This window comes from Drosophila ananassae, chromosome 3R (assembly GCF_017639315.1).
Source record: "Drosophila ananassae strain 14024-0371.13 chromosome 3R, ASM1763931v2, whole genome shotgun sequence".
In the NCBI taxonomy this organism is placed as follows: domain Eukaryota; kingdom Metazoa; phylum Arthropoda; class Insecta; order Diptera; family Drosophilidae; genus Drosophila; species Drosophila ananassae.
In genome coordinates this window covers 13,812,012-13,834,877 of record NC_057930.1, presented here as the reverse complement: position 1 = coordinate 13,834,877, position 22,866 = coordinate 13,812,012, and the positions used below count along the sequence as shown (strand labels likewise).

Below are 22,866 nucleotides of genomic sequence, written 5' to 3'. Positions count from 1 at the left end.
CTGTGTGTGATCATAATTGTTGTGGCAACAACAGCAAAAACAACAACTACAAGTACAGAAACGGAAATCACAACACAAACAGAACAGAAGCTCTGTTCCAGGCAGTTCTCTTTCTTTTTTATAACCCTTTCATGGCAATGTCTACTTAAAATGTCAAAATTGCAAAGTCTGCGAATCATTGGGGCTAAAAGTGTAATTGTTGTTATTGCTCAGCTCTAAGAATTTATTTAAATTCGGATTTCGAATCCCTTAAGAGAAAGTTGAATAAATTAAGAACAAAAAAAATGACAGAAAAAAGACAAATAAACAAGAAAAATATCGTTTCCCCATTGAATTTCAATAAAATGAAAAAGGGTTAAGTAAAACAAAGAGCAGGCAGGCATAAGAATTTATTTTTACTGCCAACTAAAATGCATACGATAAATGCTAAAAGTTTTCCCATGTCGCAGCCGGACCGGAAACGGAAGTCGCCTGAACGTCATGTATGTTTGAGAAAAGGTCGCATGGTTTTTTGCCTCCAAGTGCATAAATAACTTTAAAATATGTGAATAAAACCACAAAATTTCGTTGAAACTGTTGGAAAATAGTGAATGGCTATAATTTATATTCACATATTAAGGTTGTAAGTCCCTTATATATCAAAATCCTTTTTCCCTTTACTTTTTAATGCCACATCGTGAGTAGAAAAAAAAAATAGGTCAACCAGATTTATACCGAATGTATCAATTATGAGCGCCGTTCAATCAAACGAACCCCCCCTGGCAAATCGACCGAAAATCAGACAAATGAGAGGGAGTCGCTGACAGTTAAATTGGCCACAGAAACACCCCCTAAAAAAAAACTGGCGATTGGTCGACAAAAATATATGTGTAGCCATAGAGGCGAATATATGTTCAATATGTGTATGGATGTCCTTACATAGGGGAAGCATTATAAAAGCTATTAATACAGGCAGACCTAGAAACGAAATCAAAGTGTGAAGGCATATCGATGCCGGCAGATTCAGAATCTTGACCTAAAACGACCACAACCCCGCTGCCCGCAACATTCGGTTTTGGCCACAAACAAATTTACTGAATGGTCGAAGCATTTTATTGTTTGGGCCACAATAAAACTCCAGAGAAAAGGGCGGAAAATCGTTCATTATTCATTATAAGCATTCACCCACCGCAATAATTTAGCTTCAAGGATATACACACATACATATAGTATATTTTGTGAATATAAAAAAGAAACTCAAGTCATTTATCTTGACAGGAATTTTTCCATTGGGCTGGCTACTGGCTGCTGCTCACTTGATAGTTAGAGAAGCCAAAAACTCTTCAGCCGCAAAACTTTCATCAATCTTTCAATAATGGCGAGAGGTTTTTTTCCTGTTTTTTCTTTCTTTTGGGGAAAAAAGTGGAAGTAAGCACCTTTCAGTTCAGTGTCATGTAAATTTGTTTGCGCAGTTGCACGTAGCCAATAAAATAAGCATGAAATGTATGAGGGACTTGGGGAGGTAAACCAAAGAGGGGGAAGCCAAAGTCAGCGGTCAAAAGTTCACCCAAGGAAAGACATTCAAAAGTAAATAAATCATGATGGTTTTTATTTGGAATTTGATCTGCTTTCTCATGCCACATCGCATCAAGTATCTTCATTTTTTTTAATAGAAGCTGGCGATTTATTGATTAATTTTTTACCAGCACCAACTCTGTAAGGCATCTTGTCCCTTTCCGGATCTGATATATACATATGTACAAGGGATATATAGGGAACATCCAGCTTGTCGCTTCACTGCGCTTAATGAAGTTATTGCGCCCTCTTTTCGCCAGCAATATGTTTTCATTACTCAAAGGCCTTGACTTCAGAGAATCAGGGTGTCCAGGAGCCCGGGAGGGTCCTTTGTGTTTATCTTTCGCCCAAGTCAGTGAATATTATTTTAATTTATTTAATTGGCTAATGGACGACCAAACGGTATGTTTAGAAAATTGCCAGAGGATGCATTATCCACAGCCACGTCCACAGCCTCTGGCACATCCACAACAGAGAACGCTTCATTAGGCTAAATGAAGCAGATGGCGGCATAAAAATGAAATCATTGTGTAATTTTCGGATAACAAATTCTACAAATTATTGCTTTAATTTATGTCTTCCATTATAGGATTGTAATGCTCTGCCCGCCCATAAATTTATAATTGTTATGATGTTTTTTTTTATTTTGGACTTGAATTATGACCACATTTTACATTGTTTTTATGACATTTATACATTTTATTTAACACATATGCACGAATCTCTTTTTATTTTTAATTTTTCATTTTTAATTTGATTAATTTGAACAACTGTCCCAAACGTTCCACTAACTTTTTCAAACATAATCTCCAGTCCAAGGAGACACGAGTCCTTAACTTTCGCTTTGAACCAAAGGACTTTTTCAAAGGTCGACCGTGTGGGCGTCGCTCTGAACCGCTTACGTCTGTTAGCCAAGTCCGAATGCCAGACGATTTTTCAGCACAAATTAAATTCTCAATGTATTCCAGGAAAATTTGCGACGAACGATTCATGGCGACTACCGGCTGGCAAATGTGTCCACATGGATTTCAAGAAAGGAATTTATACAAACAACTGTTCAAAATCAGCGACTAGGTATTCGTTTACTTATCCCAACATTTACTTTTTCTATATCAAAAACTGCTATGATTTTGGTTTGTTTAATTTTGATATAGAACCAGCTACTTGCACCTTCCAATTTTATTTATCTAACATTATCAAGTATTTAGCTTAAAAATTTAGACCAGTTTGGAAGTGGCCCTGTGAACCACAACGACGCCCATATATCTTGGCCAATATTCATCCTATTCTTGAGCGGAATACCTTAAACGATTTTTAGATAGGTTCTCCATAATCTCCATATGTCTTTGTTTTATTAGACTATGAATACGTATAAGATTATGGAAGCTGGGACTTTAAGTTATGTAGACATTTTCTAATGTTTTCTTAGTTTTTAATTTATTTTATCAGCCATGTAACTGTACAATATAATCCGAAATATAGTTGCCTGGGTGTATAAGCTTAAGAAGCTTGCAAAGCAACTGAATATTTCTATCATTTTGAAAGGAAACCGTGTGTTGTTACAAATTATAAATCTGAAAATGTAAACACTCTTATTTCCGTTGCCTAGTTTTAAGGGTTCAATGGAGTCGATTAGCAATAAAGAGTAACGTTTTACCGTTGCTTTGGATACAATAACATTGCTGAAGATCTTATTATTAAGCAGCAATTTAATGAATAAAATTTAAAAAATTAATTTTAAAAACAGCGCCCTCCTCCTCGATTCTCATAGGTTGCACTTAAGCAAGCCTGAAAATTTAAAATATTTCTTTTTTTTTTCTTGTAAATTTTGTTGTTAATTTCATTTCTTCTTTTTGTTATTGTTCTTGTTTTTGTATTTATTGTTGTTTATTGTAGCTTTTGTTGCTAGTGAAAATATTTTATAATTTTTTGGTATATTTTTTTTTAACTTTTTTTGTTCCCCGAGATGGTGAAGAGTACGACAAGGACACGATCACAGCCGGCATAGGAGGCGCTCACCATGGAAATGGCAGGAACGAAGGAGGCGACGACGGCAAGCTGTAACACGGGAAAGCCAGCAAGAAAGAGTAAGTTATATACAAGATATCGCAAAAAACCCGTGAAAATTACTTACAAAGATCCCCAACACAGAGACCCCAAGGAACCTCCTCCAAAGAAGGACACCCGACAGAAGTTACCCATGATGGTGCCCACCTGACCTGACCACCACACCCACTTTACCGCATTGTTTGCCCGGAGTCAAGCGGCCAAACTCATGAGGACAAGACACGAGTCACGATTAGCACGACGGAGCTTCGCAGGTAAGAATACACTTTTTTTTTAGATTTCTTGTATAATTTTCTGAGGGAATCCCCTTCAAAATGTTGAAAATGTGTGGAAGGGACACTCTGAGCCACCTTGAAAGCTATATCTTGGTCAATATTCATCCGATTCTTTAGTGGAATATCTTAAATTATTTCTAGATCTATTTTCCACCAATCTGCATCACAATCTAGAAACAACATTTTTTTTACATTTTTTGTTCATTTTTCTGGGGGGTCCCCTTCAAATGTTGAAAATGTATGGAAGGGGCACTATGAGCCGCAATTAAGGCTATATCTTGGTCAATATTCATTCGATTCTTTAGCGGAATACCTTAAACGATTCGTAGATAAATTTTCCATAATCTCCATAGACATGTAGACATCTTGTAATGTTTTCTTTGTTTTTAATTTTTTTGATCAGCCATGTAACTGTACAATAAGAAGCTTTAAAAAAAACAACTAAGTATTTATATAATTTTAAAAGGAAAACGTGTTTTGTTACAAATTATAAATCTGAAAATGTAAACAACTATATTTTCGTTGCCTAGTTTTAAGGGGCCAATGAATTCGATTAGCAATGAAGAGTAACGTTTTACCGTTGGTTTATATATAATAACATTGCTGAAGATCTTACTAATTAGCAGCAATTTAATGAATAAAATGCAAAAAATTGATTTAAAAAATAGTGCCCTCCTCCTCGATTCTCATAGGTTGCACTTAAGCAAGTCTGAAAATTAAAAATAATTCATTTTTTTCTTGTAAATTTTTTTGTTAATTTTTTGTTTTTGTAATTATTGTTGTTTATTGTAACTTTTGTAGTTGTTGTTGCTATTGTAAATATTTCATAATTTTTTGTGGTATTTTTTTTAAACTTTTTTTGTTCCCCGACCATGTGAGAGGTCTACAAACGTTTCATTCCGGCGTAGAAGGCACCCAGAGGACACTGCAGAAAGGGAAGTGAACGACGACAACGAGGGAGGCGACGACGGCTAACTGACGCACGGGAAAGCCAGCAAGAAAAAGTAAGTTATATACAAGATATCCCCAAAAAACCGTGAAAATTACTTACAAAGATCCCCAACCCAGAGACCCCAAGGTAACTCCTCCAAAGAAGCACACCCGACAGAAGTAACCTATGATGGAGCCCACCTGACCACCACCCAACACCCACTTTACCACATTGTTTTCCCGGAGTTATCCGGACAAGACACGGGTCACATTCATATGAGCTTCGCAGGTAAGAACAAAGTTTTTCTTGTATAGATTTCTAGTTTAATTTTCTGGGGGTTACAGTTCAAAATGTTGAAAATGTATGAGGGCCACTATGGACCACAAAAAAAGGCTATATCTTGGTCAATATTCATCCTCCATACTCCATCAATCTGCATCAAAAACGAGAAACAAAATATTGTTTAGATTTTTTCATATATTTCTTTTGATCTATACGACTTTATCATAATATTTGACTTCAAACTAAAACTTCAAATTTAAATTTCAAGTTTGTCATTTTGGTGTACAGTGTACACAAAAAACCTCACATGTTCAGTTTGTAATGAAATTTTCACTCAAATATTCAAAATTTTTATGAGAATGAGCGATGCGACTGGACTCTGTTGTCGTGAGAGTAAGCCACGTTTTTCGGTGTTCCGGCGAAAGGGAAGTAAGTTTCCTCTGGCCATGGGTCGGTGGGTGAAATCATACCATCCAGGGGAGTGCGGCGTGCGACTGCGACCCATCAGGCCCATCTACGGATATTTGGCATCGGACGACAACTCTATGGGCGTCATGGCGTCGGTCTTATCAGAAGTCACCAACGGAGTGAAGCTTGACCATTTGCATATCCTGATAGCGCCCGGAAGTCAATCATTACCTCGCAAACTCCACTGTTTCGACAAAAAAGCTAGAACCTATTTGGGAGCTACGACTATCACGGAACCGGAAGTCGAAGTGCTGAAGAAGTACGAGAATCTGTTCAAATTCGAGCTGAGCTTCACTGAACAGTACTTTACCACTAAAATGCTGGCCACTGACCCGGAAATAGTTGCAAAGCTTCTCGATCGGACCAGTGATGGTCTGTTTCAGAGCTGCCTGACCTTTTACACCCCGAAGCCCGTCCCCAAAAAGTGCTGCAACATTGGCGTTCAGGTGAATTTGAGTCTACCGCAAATAAGGGCCCTGGGTAAGCCAAAAATACCAGTTCGAAGTCGACCCTTGGAGGAAATACGAAGAAAAAAGTCTAGAGCGCCGAAGCCGGTTCTTTTTTGTCCAAATTATTATTGCGGATTTTGACGGTTAGGCTTGCTCAAATTAGTGATGTTCAGCGTATCTCGTCATAAGTTTATAATCCTATTTTCTTTATAAATATTTATAACTTTTTGAATAAATGTCATGAGAATTCCAATTGGTTTTCAACTTTAAAGCTCAGTACGATTTTAATTAAACTGAATTTCACAGAAAAGGTGGAAGCTCCTGACATTGATATCGTTTTGGCAAGAACATTTCCAAATTCCTGACAGCTTTTGTAAATCATTTCCCATTGGCATGGAAACTTTTATCAAAATTGCAACTGCCCATGTCGGGCATCTCCCTTTAGGTCATTGTACCACACAATTGATACTCCAGTGTAGTTTTGTTCAACTCAGTTTGAAGCGAAAATTCCCCAGATTCTGTCAATAGCAACATTGATGAAATTAACATGCAATTTCCAACCATCAAACACGTTTCACTCAATTTTCATTCAATTAAGAAATAATGCAGTAATACTCTTATGCAGAAATCTTCAAAAACTAACACTCACAAGTACTGAAAATAAAAACAATTATTAGCCAATATTTCGTACAAGTTCTGAGCAAGTAAACACATTTAAATGTTGGGTAACCATTATTCTTTACTTCCACAACTTGTTGCTTCCAATAAATTGCAAAATAACCAAAAATAAAAGACAATTTCGGGGTTAGGTGGTTGGAAAGTTTCGATCCTGGATCGGGTGTAATCGAGACATGAAGAGCATAAAACTCGAAATTAAGCAAAGCACGTAACAGAACTTGAAGGAGCCGGAACGCCAAAGATGAGGAAGGCACGTATCACATCCACATATGGATTTCCCAACTAAAACATGTTGCTTGACTCGGAGCTTACCTCGAATTTTCCCTTAGCAATTTGGCCAAAGAAAATCATTCTAGTGTGAAGTTTCCCTCTACCACTTTCCACTTTTCGTGGCGCAAACATACCCATATAAGCTGTGAGCTCTGGGGCTTCCCTTCCATCCGCTCGGATGTTTGTTTTCCTCGTCAACTAATGAGGCGCATATTGGTTAAGTGTTGCTCAATTACATTGAGTGCTTAGATGTCTTTGACGTTTGCGACATATTGCTAAGGGAAAACTATCCACCTCCTTGCTTCCATCTCCTTGGAAACTATTATACCTTCAAAAATATAGCGAGGATAAATATGCAAAAAGTTTCTATCGCCTTCTTTCTCGGAGTTTCCTTTGAAAAAAAGTATAAGTGACGGAATAAAAAGGAAACTTTACTTAAACTTTTAAAACAGTTTCTTGCATAAATAGAAATAAATGGATGAATTGAACCCAAAACAGAAGATGTTTAAGCCAACAAAGTACTAAATAACAAGCACTAGCAGTGTTTGTTTTACCAAGTTAGTTACCTTTTGGCCAATTTCCTTCCTTTGACAGCCTTCAATTGATGTAAACAGAATTACATTTCGGCTAAAACTAACATGCCAATCGGGAGTTGCATTTTAATTGATTGGCCGTGTCAGAGTTTGGCAAGAGAACCATTAAAAACTTCAAGGAAATCGCGAAAAAATTGGCAACATCCGACAGGAGCACTCCATCAATGCTGAGAAGTTTTTGGAAAGTAATTTACCTTCCAGAAATAGGTTATATTACCAGCTATAATGACTACCTTTTTAAATCATATTTTAATGATTCCTTTTTGGCCATGGCCGAACCAGTGACACCTCTTTAAGGCTACAAAGTTTTCATTGACGTCAATTGAATTTGTTATTCCGAAAATTTTCAGAGAAAATAATAATAAACAATAATTTGAGGAGAGCATGGCAAACTTTCTGGCCGGGGCTAATTGAAAAATGTCTGAAAAGTCGGCGGCAACAATTTTTTACAAAAAAAATTTCAAAATGCAACAACAATCAAAAGAAAAACAATCAGGTGAGCGAGACAGTTATGTCCAGGGGGTGGTGGAGGAGGTGCGAAAGCGAGATGGATTGTCAAGTACAATTTATGGTGTTGATTTATGTCAGTGTAAGAGGTGTAAGAGGTTAGAGGAGGACGAACAGTGTCAGGGCGGTGGAATGTGTAAAGGGATGTCAACGGCACTGCGAGGCGCGTTCAATCACAATTCTAATTACCAAGCTCCCCGAGGTAATTAACTTTGCATGCATTACACAAATTACACAAACAATGCGAGCGCCGCACCGAAGCTTTATCAACTCAATTACGTACTGTGTGGGATAGGGGGGGGGGGGGGGGGATGTTCCCCTTCATTTGAGCCCCCCTTCTGACTTTTCTATCTCACTAACTCTCCCACTCCCACTCCCACACTATCTGCCTGACTCCTTCTCTATAGTGTTCTCTGTCACTCCCGGTAAGCCTTTGCGGTGGCCTGAAAGTGTCACAGAGATGCTTTACACAGATAAACAACAAATAAGCATTGTCTGTAATTTAGCTAGATTGTTGTTGTTGCTGCTCTGCCTGGGGGAGCTCGCGAAATTCCAGGCTCCTTTTCTCCATGCATCCCCCCTCCTGATCCCTCCCACCAGGCGGCAACTTAGTTTATCAGCTGGCAACAATCGGGTATTTGGAGATGGTCTCCACAAAAGGTTACAGTTAGTTTCGGTTACTCCGGGAACAGTGCTCACCCGTAACTCCAATCTATTGTTTAATTAATTTTGCTGCTGCTTCTGTCTTCTAGCATCTTTGGAGGTTATTTTAATTACAAAATTATACAAATCGCAGGTCAACAGGTCGTATACGTAATTGTGTTATTTATAAAATATTATTTAGTCTAAATAATTTAATTAATAGATAAAAGGTATTTATATTGTAGAATATATTTCCTATATTTTTTTCCTTTAACTCCTAAAACTCTCATTTAACTTTGTGTACTACTAGTCGTATGCGTAATATTTTATTTTTTTCTAAAAATGAAAAATAATAATACTTTTTTATATAATAAAGTAACAACTTCCTTGACAATGTCGGAGTTTTATTATTTATTTTCTTTTGTATGTTTTCAACTCTGTTTTTGTCAATTTAAATTAATTTTTCTCTTTTTACCGCAGAACTAAAAAAAATCATATTTAAATATCAACTTCATAAATTGATGTCAACAAAAAGCAACCTGATAGCCACGCCCCTTTGATGGCATGCTCGGCACTAAACTAATACTAGACTCACCCGCAAACATAAACCCAGACGACACAAAAAAAAGTGAAAAAATAAAAGGAAACAAAACCAAAAGTGAACAACAAGCAAACAAAAAAGTTGCAACAAATGTGAGAAAAACGGAAATAAATCTAACAAAACGGTTTTAGTAGCTTTTTAACCCCTGTCTCCTCTATACAGCACCCCAAGCACCCAAGCCCTGAAAGTTATATCTGAATACATGTAGGGGGGAGCCTGGGTTTTTGATTTCATGTTTCTTTTTCAGCTTATTGTCGGAGGAAACGCAGCCATGTAAATGCGATACATATGTAACACCCGGCATGTAAAGGCAAACTATGTACATACATATATGAGTCATATGTTACATGTGTCAACTTTTATGCCTCGTAGGGGCAATGTTTTCACAGAAAAGAAAAGATTTGTTACAGATTTCGTTGAACAAACAGAAGAAAAAAAAACCTGAACTACAATGCTCTTTACTACTTTAAGATCTGACACTTTTGACACTAAAATTTATTCTTAATTATTTATTTTTTCCTCAATATAAATGTAACCATTCTATAAACTCTTTAAAATTATTAAAACCAAAAACCCAGAAACCTAGAAATCCATAGTACCCCTTTTCAGCAAAACAAATCACATTACTCACAACAAATAAAGTTTGTGGTTTTTTTTGTTTTCTAGAGAATTCTAGGTGAACGGCGCCCAAAGCCAATATTTTTTTTTTGAATCCGAAATTTATGTTTAACGATTATTTCAGTTGAACGAGTACCCCTCAGTCCATCGACCACAGAATAGAATCATTATTTACACATGTACGCAAATTGAATTTTTTGTGGGTCTCCCAACACTCTGTGCCAAAAAAAAGGATGTGTATTATAATTGGGATACATCCGGGCTTGTGTTTTTGTGAAAAATTTCAAGGATCTTGAAGATGAAAATTTTCCAACACGTTCTAGCCATTTTTACGACGGAATTCAGACAAACCAAGTACATTTTTGAATTTCTGTTACGAATATGCAATTACACAAGGATGCCAGGATGAGCACATCCTGCTTATCTGCATCTCCTGCTGCAGGAAGCATCATCCTGGCAAATGCCGCATGTGCAACTCGCATTTATTCCTGACCCCAGGACCATGACAGTCGTTTGTTTTTGGTCCTGGCCATTTCGGCCTGCTCGTTAAGTCATTTAAATTAGATTGCATTTTGGCCAACGTGCTTGGCATGTTCGATTTTTCTGGTTAGACAGAAAACTGGTTAGACGGACAAAACTTTAATCTGTATTTCATATTTTTTTGCACTAAAAAAATCCTGACAACGGCGGGACTATAATCCTCAACTCAACAGAGATCGGGCATGATTTTTATGAGCTTCAATTTATATGATTTCCTTATATCCGTTCCATAGCCAGGCACTTTAATGGCCATGATCCTGCAGTCCTATAGTCCTGTAGCCAGGTTAAGTGGAAAATGTATCATAAAATGGCTTCCCATTTTGCAAGGATTGTGCATGAAAGTGTATTTTTTTAGCATGCACTTTTTATTAAAGGAAATTTATTATTAAAATATTAATCAAGACTTCCCATGCAAAAATAATTCGATTATTTGGAGGGTAATAAAGCAATTAGAGGAGCAAACGCTGAATGACAACTTAATCCATCGGCAGAATGGGTCATTAATTTTATAACAATGGTTCTTGCATTCAAACAATTTTGCCTACTTTTAAGCTTTACTTCTCGTAATTCCCCATAATTTAGAAACACAATTAAATCCAGCTTTAAACCGAATGCTATTGAAATATTTAATACCACTTAAAAACGTTGTTACTTAAAACCCCTTTTTTAACGACGACTCTTAATGGGACAACAATAGTAGGAACTGTCACGTCCTACAACCTGTTTGCAATAATAAATTTTTATTAATTGACACGACAACTGACTGTAGAGGTTTTCCGTTCTTCATTTTTTTTTTTTTTGTGAATTTTGAAATAATTCCTTTTGATGGTTTCTGAGTTTTCCGGCAATTTCCTTGCTGCCAATTTAATTGCGCAACCAGACTGCGAGGCAATAAAATTATTTTACGATTTTTTCCTGGAGTCCATTTTTACCTCCCGGCTTTATTTTCAGTCTTGGAAGTAAATCAAATGAAAAGTTTAAGTTGATTTTCTCAAGCTGTTTATATTCAGGTGGCCGTTGGCAATCCTCAAGGAGTGGAGGACTCCTCCTTCATGGCCATCTGTGGCTTACTTTTGTATTGCTGTTGACTTTTGTGTCTGAGTTCTCTGTGTCTGACTTTGTCCCAAAAGGCGAAGAAATGCTGAGGTGGGCCAGGAGTCAAGTATCTTTGCCAATGGCAACCATCATGAAATTCCTGGCAAGGCATTCCATATATGACGATGCAGACAAAAGAGGACTTCGGTGCAGAAATGCAGGTGAAGCCAAACAGAGCAGAACAAATAGTCGTATGCAGTCTTATTCAAGTTTATTCATCCGATGAAGAATTGTTAGAAAGTAACAACCCAGCCATCAAGTGAAATAAATAATAAAATATTATTTAAGTGCCATTGACACATAAAATATCCATATAGGGAAGCTAATTAAACATGTAAATACCAAGACACATATTCATTAAACAATATATCAACTCTAGAGGCTAATTACAAGCATGTATCTAAGAACCTGTAACAGAACATAAAAAATTTAACTTAACACATAGGACACAATAACTTTTATTGTTTAGATTTTGCCTTCTCGCCTACACAGTCTGCCAGGCATTATAGTGTTGCTCCTTTTATGGAGGAAATAAGAAAGTTGGAAGAAAGTACATGACCATGTAATGCCAGGCATAATCATAAAAGGACGTGGCGCCTTGGCTTTCAACGTGTTAAAGCCACAACCACAACACAGAGTTCAGAGTTCGCACCCCTCTCGCTTAGTAGGCTGGGTGTCTGCAGATTAACTCGAAGGCCGTTGTCTTCCCTCCCACCCACTCTTCCAAGGACCATGATTTAATTAAAATCTACATGTGCTAAGTAGATTTTATCCTTTGTTTGCTTATTTGGTTTATTTGCCTATTTTCTAGCGTATTCTGTTCGCTTTCCGCCTTCTGCCCATAATTGATTTAGGCCTTTACTGCATTAAGCGGCAATGTCATGTCAGAAAAAGTTCCTTGCCCAGGAGGCGATTCATACATAGTTTCCTAGAATAAGAATCCTGGCTCAAGGAGCTGCGAATTTATCTTTGATTTATTAAAGGAAGAATGCCTTGCCTTCAGGCCAAATTAGTTCTACTGTCAAACTCAGCATTATTAGTATCTCAGTGGTTTTATTTTTTAAGTGTTTGTATTATAATTTGTTCAGGCCTATTTCTACCTATCCCTAAAATCTTAGAACTATTCTGAAAAAAACTACAACGATTAAAAATTCAAGTAATTAAACCTCAAATTCCAATTAACTTCTTATAGATGTTGATTATTTCATATTTTAATGTCATACTGAATGTCATAAATTATGACTCAAAAGTTAAAATACCTGATAGCTCAGATAAATATTTTGCATCAAATATAAACAAAATTTGTTTCTTAATCAACACCTTGGTAATTCATAGCTTTAGTTTGAAGATTTAAAGATTAAATTTATATTTTTCATTGCCCAGTAATCACTGCAGGCCAATAATCTTGATAAGAACCGAAATATTTCTCATTCTTTACCTTAGTGATTTATAAAGTGTTTTAATTAAATGTCAACAAGTCAAATGCTTCACATTTTGATGAACTTAATTATGAGAATTAGGACTTGAGTTTTATTATTAGAGAAGGATGCAGGATACTTACATAATGATTTAACTCCTTGGTGCACTTGAGTTTCCGGTTGGGTTAAGTATTGCTGCTGCATCGACCAGGCTCTTGAAATGCTTATAATTATTATGATGACTGGCATTGGCGTAACAATGCAGGACGCCAAGGACTTGCCCGGCTTGGCCATTGTCCTTGCAAATGGGTTTGTTTTTTTATATTGAAATTAATCACCTTTGTAGCCTTTATTTCATGTACCCTTTTATGTCTTAATGTTCACATAACTATGATTGTTATACCCTAAAATAAAAGATTAATTTGTTAATAATTAATTGGAAAAAAACAGTTTAACCAACATTAATTTAATGTCATATCTATGCCTATATTTTAAGCAATGTTTAACCAATGTCCTTGGCAATAAATTTTACCCTTATCCCGTATCAAAGTGTCGCATTATATACTTTTTTCCGATTCTCGATTTACAAACGCATATTTATTTATTTATGTTTGTTAAATCCCGCATATTTTGTCTGATGGACAGTTGCTTATCGTCCTGTTCGTGTCCTTCGGAAACCTTATCCAATGCTAACAACTGCATTAATATTTACATCCCGCTCACCGCATTCAAATAGTTGTTTTTTTTTCACGGCCCGAACTGTGAACATAAATTGTGCCTGACCTGGTGCTGGACCTTGATCACTCTGAAAGACCAAAATCCAATTAAAATGTTAATTTTTTCCACAAATTATGGCCAGTGTAACTTTGTGCAACGGCCACAGCACAACGGTGTGTGTGAGCTGTTTTAATTTAAATACCCCAACAATCGAACCAATAGAGATCCATCGATGCTATCCATGGAAGGGACTATATAGTCGCACAATCGTTTGATTTTCCTCCCAGTGGTGTCGAGTACTCGTATAATCACAGCATTTAAGTGATTTTATGCTACTCGGAATACCTGTCGCTATTGGGTAATGAGCTGTTTGTTGCTGCGACGGCAATCAAACAATGGTCATCAAATGAACATTGGAATCAACTTAAAGTGCATGTTGTAATTGTTATTTCCATGGTATTGCCGGTTAATTGAATTCCGCGGTTGCCGCAGTCGGCAATTGTACAATTCCTTCAGGACCCGAATCGAACCACTCCATCGCACTCCAGAGTCCTTCAGATATTGGCCATCACTTGCTCTAATTAACATTACCTTGTTGAGTATCTAGAAAGTGAACAAAAATAAAAGCAAGACTTGTCTAGCTTTTGTCTACTTTCCTCGACTTCTGATATCCAAATACAAGTTAATTAAACAAACTTGGCGGCACATTAATCACCTGGACATCGGCCAAAAAGGCAAAACATCACCTGGAGACCATTTGATCTTAAAGAGGCCGAATTCCAGCAAAACAAAAACTCACAAGCGAATTCAATTAAAAGGACACGAGAGGCCTAATAAATCGGTTCAATTTCAATGTGTTTCCTGGATATTGCCTTAGCATTGAGGATGAACTTCCCCTTGGACATATGTTTCGTTTTGGCCATGTTTGGTTCTTTATGAGCCCGGAAGATTAATGAGTAACGAGCTCATCTAAGCGCCACTTAATTAATTGTCAGGAAAATGGAATACCAAAAAACTGGGGAGTCCCTAGGATCAAGTTTTTTGAACCGGAACTCAACCCTTAAAGGAACCTTTTTATTTAACATCTTACTGAGTCAGAAAATAACTTCAAAGAGATTTTAAGGATCCAGATTACAGATTATTTTTGCGGTTAAATTAGTATCATTATGGATTTGAATTTCATATTTGATTTAGGAATTTTTTAGTGAAATACATGGAAATATTTAACAAAATCATGCCTGTAATTATGTAACGTGTAACGGTCTGGGTGATGAAGGGGACCCGTCTTCACAGGGGCACGCTATAGAATCCGGCTCTCGCTCGTCGGCTTGGGGGTGGAGGTCTTGTTTCGGACGGATCGTACGTGTTACAAATTAATAACCTAAAGTCAAGAAATTGAGCGTGCTAGCGACATAAGAATTGCAAGATAGAACCGGTAAAGGATAGAAGATCAAATCTTACAGAAGGGGATAGAAAAGAACGAGAGTGCGAAGATGTAAACTAGACGGAACCACTGGTGTAGATGTGGTCTCCAATTTGCCCTCCCAACCTAAGATCATCATCCTTGAGAATGGCTCTGATGACCCCTTTATCCTGCGACCGCTAGGTCATTAGCTGAGTTCAGATGTTATAGATTTAGTTAGTTTTCATGATCAATATTGACGGGGTTTAATTTTCAAATAGACTTAGGTGCTAATATAAAGATAAATGAATTCAAGTACTTAGATAACTTTAATGCTACAAATTGAATATAAAAAGTAGAAACAAAATTCTTCATAAGGTTTTCGATTTAAATTTGTCTAATGTTCAAAAGGATTCAAAAGTAAATTTTTAAAAGTGTTCATAAAGTACACATGCATGGCTTCGATATGTAAATATACACCTTGAAGAGGTTTAGGTATTCTATTAGGCCAAATTTGAGAGATAAATGGTGTACTTTTAGTCAAGCTTAAAGCTTTGTTATAAGTTTACGTTATTTAAATTTTGATAAATGCATAGACGACTAGGCGCGCTACAATGTTGGGCAGTTTCTTATAAAATTTCTCAATAGGCAAATTTTCAATAAGGGGAATTTATGATATAATAAAACCATGTACTAAACGACTCACATTGTTCACTCCGGATCCAGCGTAGAAAGATCGATCTTCCGAGGGCTGAAAGCTGTAAAGTGGCATAAAAGTGGCCATCCCCAAAGTTATGCATTAAAATTTAGTGTTGACTGCACAAAAGTGTAGAGATCCTCATCGTAAAAAAAAATTCTGGAGATTGAGGCTTGTATATAAAAGCTTTAAGCTTGCATACAAGCGTTTGTACACACTGAGAGAAATTGGATTAGATAAACTTATAACTAAAAAAAATGAAATAATTTGAAAACAGGATGCTTGTGGTATGGAACCGAAATTGGTTTGGACTTAAGTGACTAAGGAAATATTTTATATAAAAAAAATTCAGTTTTATAATTAAGAAAATATCAAATTAGGTTAGAGACACGTGATTCCAATTCACATTCTTGAACTGGCAAAAAGGCATATTTATGTGTTTCAGGAATTTTTCAGGATCCGAACTATTAGTGGCAAGGATTTAGTGGCGCGATTGTGGCGGTGTGGTGTCCTTCTGGGGCTCAGGATTGACCCTCTAAGTCATTCGTATATTTAGATGTCACGACAGGGCCGGAGCTCGGGACGAGGTACAAGAGATTTGGGAGCGTCGTCAAATCATTTCATCCGCCAAATTTTTATCAGTCCCTCAACGAATTTCCCGTTTATGTTTAATTTAGGATTAAGAGGGCCGAACCGCAGATCCGGCCCCTTTCAAATCTGTTGAATTTGGCGGCTGGCCAAAGGCAGATAGCTCCTGCTACAGGCAGCAGTCCGGGCTTCTCGTAGATAACGCTCCTGGCTATAGTCCTTTCTATTTCCACTTTTTAGCACTTTGTTGTTTAATTTTTCTTTTCCACGAGGTTAGTACCCGATTTTAAATCAACGTAGACGCGACTGTCCCTTACGGCTGCGCACACAAAAAAGAGAGCGAAACTGCACGCCTCCGAGCTTTTAAAGCCAGCTGCAGCGGAAATGCCCCCGATCTAAAATCATCCTCCATATTTAGATCAACCCGCTAATCTTCCCTGATCAATACCCCACCAGAGTAGACTAATCTCCCGCTGAGCTTAACCGGTAATAACTAGGTTTTCTAGCGCCACCTATTGTTAAAATTTAAGCGTCCCAAAATAACAGAACGTAATCTGTTCACTTTAAACGCTGCAATGAATTCAACGGCTACTCCATTCAAATATTGAGGTCTTCTTTTACTTATCTCTTTTAAATTATTGATTTTCTTCAAAGTCCCTTCAGACCACCGCTACAAAGCTCCCCCGCTACATTCAGGCTAGGGTATATCCAACGTACCCTAGACTGAAAACCCAGCTGAAGGGACGCTATTGACGAATGTCTTTGGCGTGATAACTCCCTATTAAATGACCTTGTAAGTCTTCAAGCTCGTAATACGAGTTACCTATTTTCTTGCGAACTCTTGCTTTTATGAAAGCGGGTCCAAATTTAGAGTTATACCCGGTCTGAAAACAGCTTTGTCTAAAGTTCCGTCTATAAACTTCTTGCCCTTCTTTGAAATCAACTTGCCTAGCACGTAGGTTATATCTTTTGGCATTTTCCTCGTACGCCTTTAACATGTGGCTGGAAGCCTGTTGTCGAACAATTTCAAAAGAGTCGGATCTATTTAGCAAAAGAGAACGATCATCCAGTAAATTTAATTTTCTGAGCAGTGCATACGTTGATCCAGATGTAATCATATGCTGACCGAATGCCATGTAGTAAGGAGAAGTTCCTATACTCGAATGCACCGAGGAGCGTAAAGAGCAACATATATGACTGATGTGTTCGTCCCAGTCCTTTTGATCTGGTCGCAAATAGGATCGGATTCCGGCAATGACAGAACGATTAACCCTTTCGGAAGCGTTGGCCTGAGGCGAATGAACTGCCGTGAAGGAGTGACTGATCTCGTATTTGTCGGTCAACCTACGAAATGCTTCTGAGCGGAATTGCGAGCCATTGTCGGATACAATCGTCTCAGGTACCCCGAATGCCATGAATAAATCGCCTTCGAGATATTTAATCACCACTTCAGCGTTGATCTTGCGCACTGGTCTCAAAACACGTATTTAGAAAAATGATCAAGGACGATAAAAATCCCGAAATTCCCTTCCAAAGTTTGATGCGTAAGGGCTTCAACTCGGTATATAAAGTTGTCCACCGTTACACCGGTTCCTGAATATTTTATTCTCCAACTGTTTAGGATTTGAGCTACTTTATCTGGTCTTTGCTCCAACTCGCTAACTCTGCTATGTTGTGACCTTGGTGATGCTACCGTCGGTCCTGTCCTATTCCGGTTGAAGGAAGTATTTTCTAACGTGAGTAAATCTCTATTATCGGTAGCTATTTCACTATTTCTCCTTTGTCTTTCGCCCTCGTTCGCCTGAGCAGTGCCTGCATCATTGGACGAGGAACCATTCGGCGTTCCCAATAGTTTTTGTAGACAGGCTCCTACGCAGTCTTCTAGCCTTTCGGACAACATAACTGAGAGTCGTCTCTCCACTTCTAATAACGTCAGATCGTTTACGATCATATCAGCTTCTACGGGTCTTGAGGAGCTGGTAGACAGCAAAGTGCTGGGATTGCGCCCCCTCTCGTGTACATTTCCCTCAGCATTAGCGCTGATATACGGATCGCTAGCGGCTAAACTCCTCGTAGGTTCTGATTGTTGCATACGAGATCTTGACCGGGTTTCGCGTGCGTCCGGCGCCTTACTCCCAGATGGCCCACATTGGTATTTGCAAACCGGACAGAGTCTGCTTTTTTTGAAAATGGGATTCTATACACCGCCTATGGAACTCGTGATTACAGGTTGTTCTTGAGGACTCGGCTGCCGTTTCGATCTCAGCCTTGCAAATGGAACACACAGGCTTTGAGCTTTCTCCAGAAGCCATCTTTTCCGGGGACCGGTCCAAACCCATTTTAAATTTTTTTAGATATTTTACTAACGCCTTAACAAAAACCCAAAAATAGCAACAACCAAACAAATTCTCAAGAAATATAAAAGGTATCTAAACTGAACTCAAGCTTAATGCCACGCCTGTCGCAGGTTTGATTTTTTTAGTTTACTAATTTTCTTCGCAAAAGTTACAAGGGGTTCGAATTCCTATTTAGAGGACTACTCTTTACTCGAAATTCCTAGAGGGAGATGATAACACCTTTAACTGATCCTGGTCAATGCCCTTTCTACAAAATGTAGCATTTGTTTCCAGATCAGAATCTACGGAATGTTTATTTTATCTCGGAAAGTAAATAGAGTTAAAAGTTCGGGTTTTCGCTATTAAATTTTAGGTTAATACACTGCTCGCAAGCTTGTGCACTAAATTCCCATTAAATTTTGACTAGCGATACCCTTATTACGAGAGGAATAGAAACGATTTCCATGGGTGTTAATTTTAGTCGGACAGACAACTACCAGCAGTTGTATTTGTTCTGTGTTCGCGCACTAACTAAACTTCTCCGATGGTTTCGTAGGAAATGATGTGGATAAATCCAGAATTTAGCTTTGGCCAGAAAAGACACTAATGTAATTTTAACTGTTATCCTCGCTATCTTCTGCTTTTAGCCAGACCTTTGGATAAAAGGATTAGAATAATAAAATTTGAAGTTCTATTCGTAAGTCCCTATGAGTGTTTGTTTTACTCACAGAGGCCCTTCACGTTGAGCGCCACTTTTCTTTAGGATTATTAATTATTAGAACTGTAACGTGTAACGGTCTGGGTGATGAAGGGGACCCGTCTTCACAGGGGCACGCTATAGAATCCGGCTCTCGCTCGTCGGCTTGGGGGTGGAGGTCTTGTTTCGGACGGATCGTACGTGTTACAAATTAATAACCTAAAGTCAAGAAATTGAGCGTGCTAGCGACATAAGAATTGCAAGATAGAACCGGTAAAGGATAGAAGATCAAATCTTACAGAAGGGGATAGAAAAGAACGAGAGTGCGAAGATGTAAACTAGACGGAACCACTGGTGTAGATGTGGTCTCCAATTTGCCCTCCCAACCTAAGATCATCATCCTTGAGAATGGCTCTGATGACCCCTTTATCCTGCGACCGCTAGGTCATTAGCTGAGTTCAGATGTTATAGATTTAGTTAGTTTTCATGATCAATATTGACGGGGTTTAATTTTCAAATAGACTTAGGTGCTAATATAAAGATAAATGAATTCAAGTACTTAGATAACTTTAATGCTACAAATTGAATATAAAAAGTAGAAACAAAATTCTTCATAAGGTTTTCGATTTAAATTTGTCTAATGTTCAAAAGGATTCAAAAGTAAATTTTTAAAAGTGTTCATAAAGTACACATGCATGGCTTCGATATGTAAATATACACCTTGAAGAGGTTTAGGTATTCTATTAGGCCAAATTTGAGAGATAAATGGTGTACTTTTAGTCAAGCTTAAAGCTTTGTTATAAGTTTACGTTATTTAAATTTTGATAAATGCATAGACGACTAGGCGCGCTACAATGTTGGGCAGTTTCTTATAAAATTTCTCAATAGGCAAATTTTCAATAAGGGGAATTTATGATATAATAAAACCATGTACTAAACGACTCACATTGTTCACTCCGGATCCAGCGTAGAAAGATCGATCTTCCGAGGGCTGAAAGCTGTAAAGTGGCATAAAAGTGGCCATCCCCAAAGTTATGCATTAAAATTTAGTGTTGACTGCACAAAAGTGTAGAGATCCTCATCGTAAAAAAAAAATTCTGGAGATTGAGGCTTGTATATAAAAGCTTTAAGCTTGCATACAAGCGTTTGTACACACTGAGAGAAATTGGATTAGATAAACTTATAACTAAAAAAAATGAAATAATTTGAAAACAGGATGCTTGTGGTATGGAACCGAAATTGGTTTGGACTTAAGTGACTAAGGAAATATTTTATATAAAAAAAATTCAGTTTTATAATTAAGAAAATATCAAATTAGGTTAGAGACACGTGATTCCAATTCACATTCTTGAACTGGCAAAAAGGCATATTTATGTGTTTCAGGAATTTTTCAGGATCCGAACTATTAGTGGCAAGGATTTAGTGGCGCGATTGTGGCGGTGTGGTGTCCTTCTGGGGCTCAGGATTGACCCTCTAAGTCATTCGTATATTTAGATGTCACGACAGGGCCGGAGCTCGGGACGAGGTACAAGAGATTTGGGAGCGTCGTCAAATCATTTCATCCGCCAAATTTTTATCAGTCCCTCAACGAATTTCCCGTTTATGTTTAATTTAGGATTAAGAGGGCCGAACCGCAGATCCGGCCCCTTTCAAATCTGTTGAATTTGGCGGCTGGCCAAAGGCAGATAGCTCCTGCTACAGGCAGCAGTCCGGGCTTCTCGTAGATAACGCTCCTGGCTATAGTCCTTTCTATTTCCACTTTTTAGCACTTTGTTGTTTAATTTTTCTTTTCCACGAGGTTAGTACCCGATTTTAAATCAACGTAGACGCGACTGTCCCTTACGGCTGCGCACACAAAAAAGAGAGCGAAACTGCACGCCTCCGAGCTTTTAAAGCCAGCTGCAGCGGAAATGCCCCCGATCTAAAATCATCCTCCATATTTAGATCAACCCGCTAATCTTCCCTGATCAATACCCCACCAGAGTAGACTAATCTCCCGCTGAGCTTAACCGGTAATAACTAGGTTTTCTAGCGCCACCTATTGTTAAAATTTAAGCGTCCCAAAATAACAGAACGTAATCTGTTCACTTTAAACGCTGCAATGAATTCAACGGCTACTCCATTCAAATATTGAGGTCTTCTTTTACTTATCTCTTTTAAATTATTGATTTTCTTCAAAGTCCCTTCAGACCACCGCTACAATTAAATGCTTTGAAATTATACCTATTTTATTGACCAAAAGGTGAAAATGCCAACCCACTTGAATATTATTTATGAGTTAACGGAAATGTAGCTGCGGGATTTTATTGACCCATAAAATATTTCAAATATCAAGTTTATGGTTTTTATAAATAATTACTCATTCCCACTACGTACTACCCACTACCCATATGTATAACCACGAAAACTCATTTGAGATCCGGGCTCATTTCAAAGTCAATCCGGCCACGTGCTCATTAGGTGTTTCTCTTCCTTTTTTCCGGAATTTGGCACAGAAAAAAAATAAAACACAAGAAACTCGAAAAGACTTCAAAAACAGATAAGACGAACTTTGAAAACATTCCACCTGAACATGGAAAAACTTTGATTTTCTTTCTAAAAAAAAAGAAAGAAGAAAGGAAGAAAATTTGCGCAGAGAACTGTCGGTTGTTTACGGCAACTGACACGCATTTGAGCCAAAAGTCTGCAAGAAATTTGTTTTCTTTCATTTTCCGCGGCCATCGGGAAACTTGAAGGAACTCCATGGCAGTGGTAACAAATGCATTTTCGATTAGCATTAAATCACGCCAACCGTCACAGTCCATTTCCGATGAGAAATAAATGTTCTACATTGATTTATTTGAGTTTGAAATCAAAGAATGAATATGACTTACCTTAAGTTTGAAGATCGAATTGATGGAATGCATCCATTAATTTAATTTTAAGACTTCCCACTGCAATAAGTATTTCTGTCTAGCGACAATATCTGGCCGCGTAAAGCGGCCACAATTTGAAAACTGCACTTTTCTTTTTTTTTTTACCACATTACACTGGGAGAAAGGGAGACCGGTTCCTTGCTTCTTCGTCAGTGTTAAGCACTGGAGTGTTAAGCCGGAAAAACTGTTCGAAATAGACGTATCTACGGCATTTGAGTGGTTTTATCCGCGTGAAACCGCCGCACCGACACCAAAAGCGGCATCTGCGTTATATCCTTCTGGTAGGCGAACTTAACACGCAGCGCAAGGAATTCCGAACCGCGTCAAAGGAGCGTGTGCCGCGACTTGAAATTCATTTGATACTGGATATTGCGGCAGCCGAGGACGGAGCTTTTCCTTATTGTTTTTCCCGCTGTTTTGCCGAGCCAACGAAGTGATCCGAGTGCTACCAAATCACCGAGTGGCTCGGCACAGGATGTTGGGGGTGGCACACTCCGAAACTTGTCCAAACGCGGCGAATTCAAAG

At 37.9% G+C, this 22,866-nt stretch overlaps 1 protein-coding gene and 1 long non-coding RNA gene across 14 annotated transcripts in view; both read right to left on the bottom strand.

The window, feature by feature from the left end:
- Nucleotides 1–17,138, bottom strand: part of LOC6496879 — a 45,711-nt gene extending 28,573 nt beyond the window's left edge. Inside the window, exons 1-3 of one of the 12 annotated variants that reach the window (XM_044715998.1) lie at nucleotides 16,673–17,138; nucleotides 15,814–16,021; nucleotides 13,132–13,392 (exon numbers count right to left, since the gene is read on the bottom strand). In XM_044715998.1, coding sequence (XP_044571933.1) covers nucleotides 13,132–13,282 — 151 coding nt within the window. In that variant the 5' untranslated portion in view covers nucleotides 13,283–13,392; nucleotides 15,814–16,021; nucleotides 16,673–17,138. The other 11 variants (XM_044715999.1, XM_032455034.2, XM_032455036.2 and 8 more) reach the window with 11 other exon arrangements.
- Nucleotides 17,139–18,893: 1,755 nt separating this feature from the next.
- On the bottom strand, nucleotides 18,894–21,669 carry LOC116656000. Of its 2 annotated transcripts, none has more exons than XR_004311025.2 (2): nucleotides 21,232–21,669; nucleotides 18,894–20,611 (listed from the first exon to the last, which is right to left on the bottom strand). It is a non-coding gene; the product is annotated as an uncharacterized LOC116656000 (long non-coding RNA). The 2 variants fall into 2 exon arrangements; XR_004311026.2 differs by having other exon boundaries at nucleotides 18,894–20,580.
- Nucleotides 21,670–22,866: the final 1,197 nt, after the last annotated feature.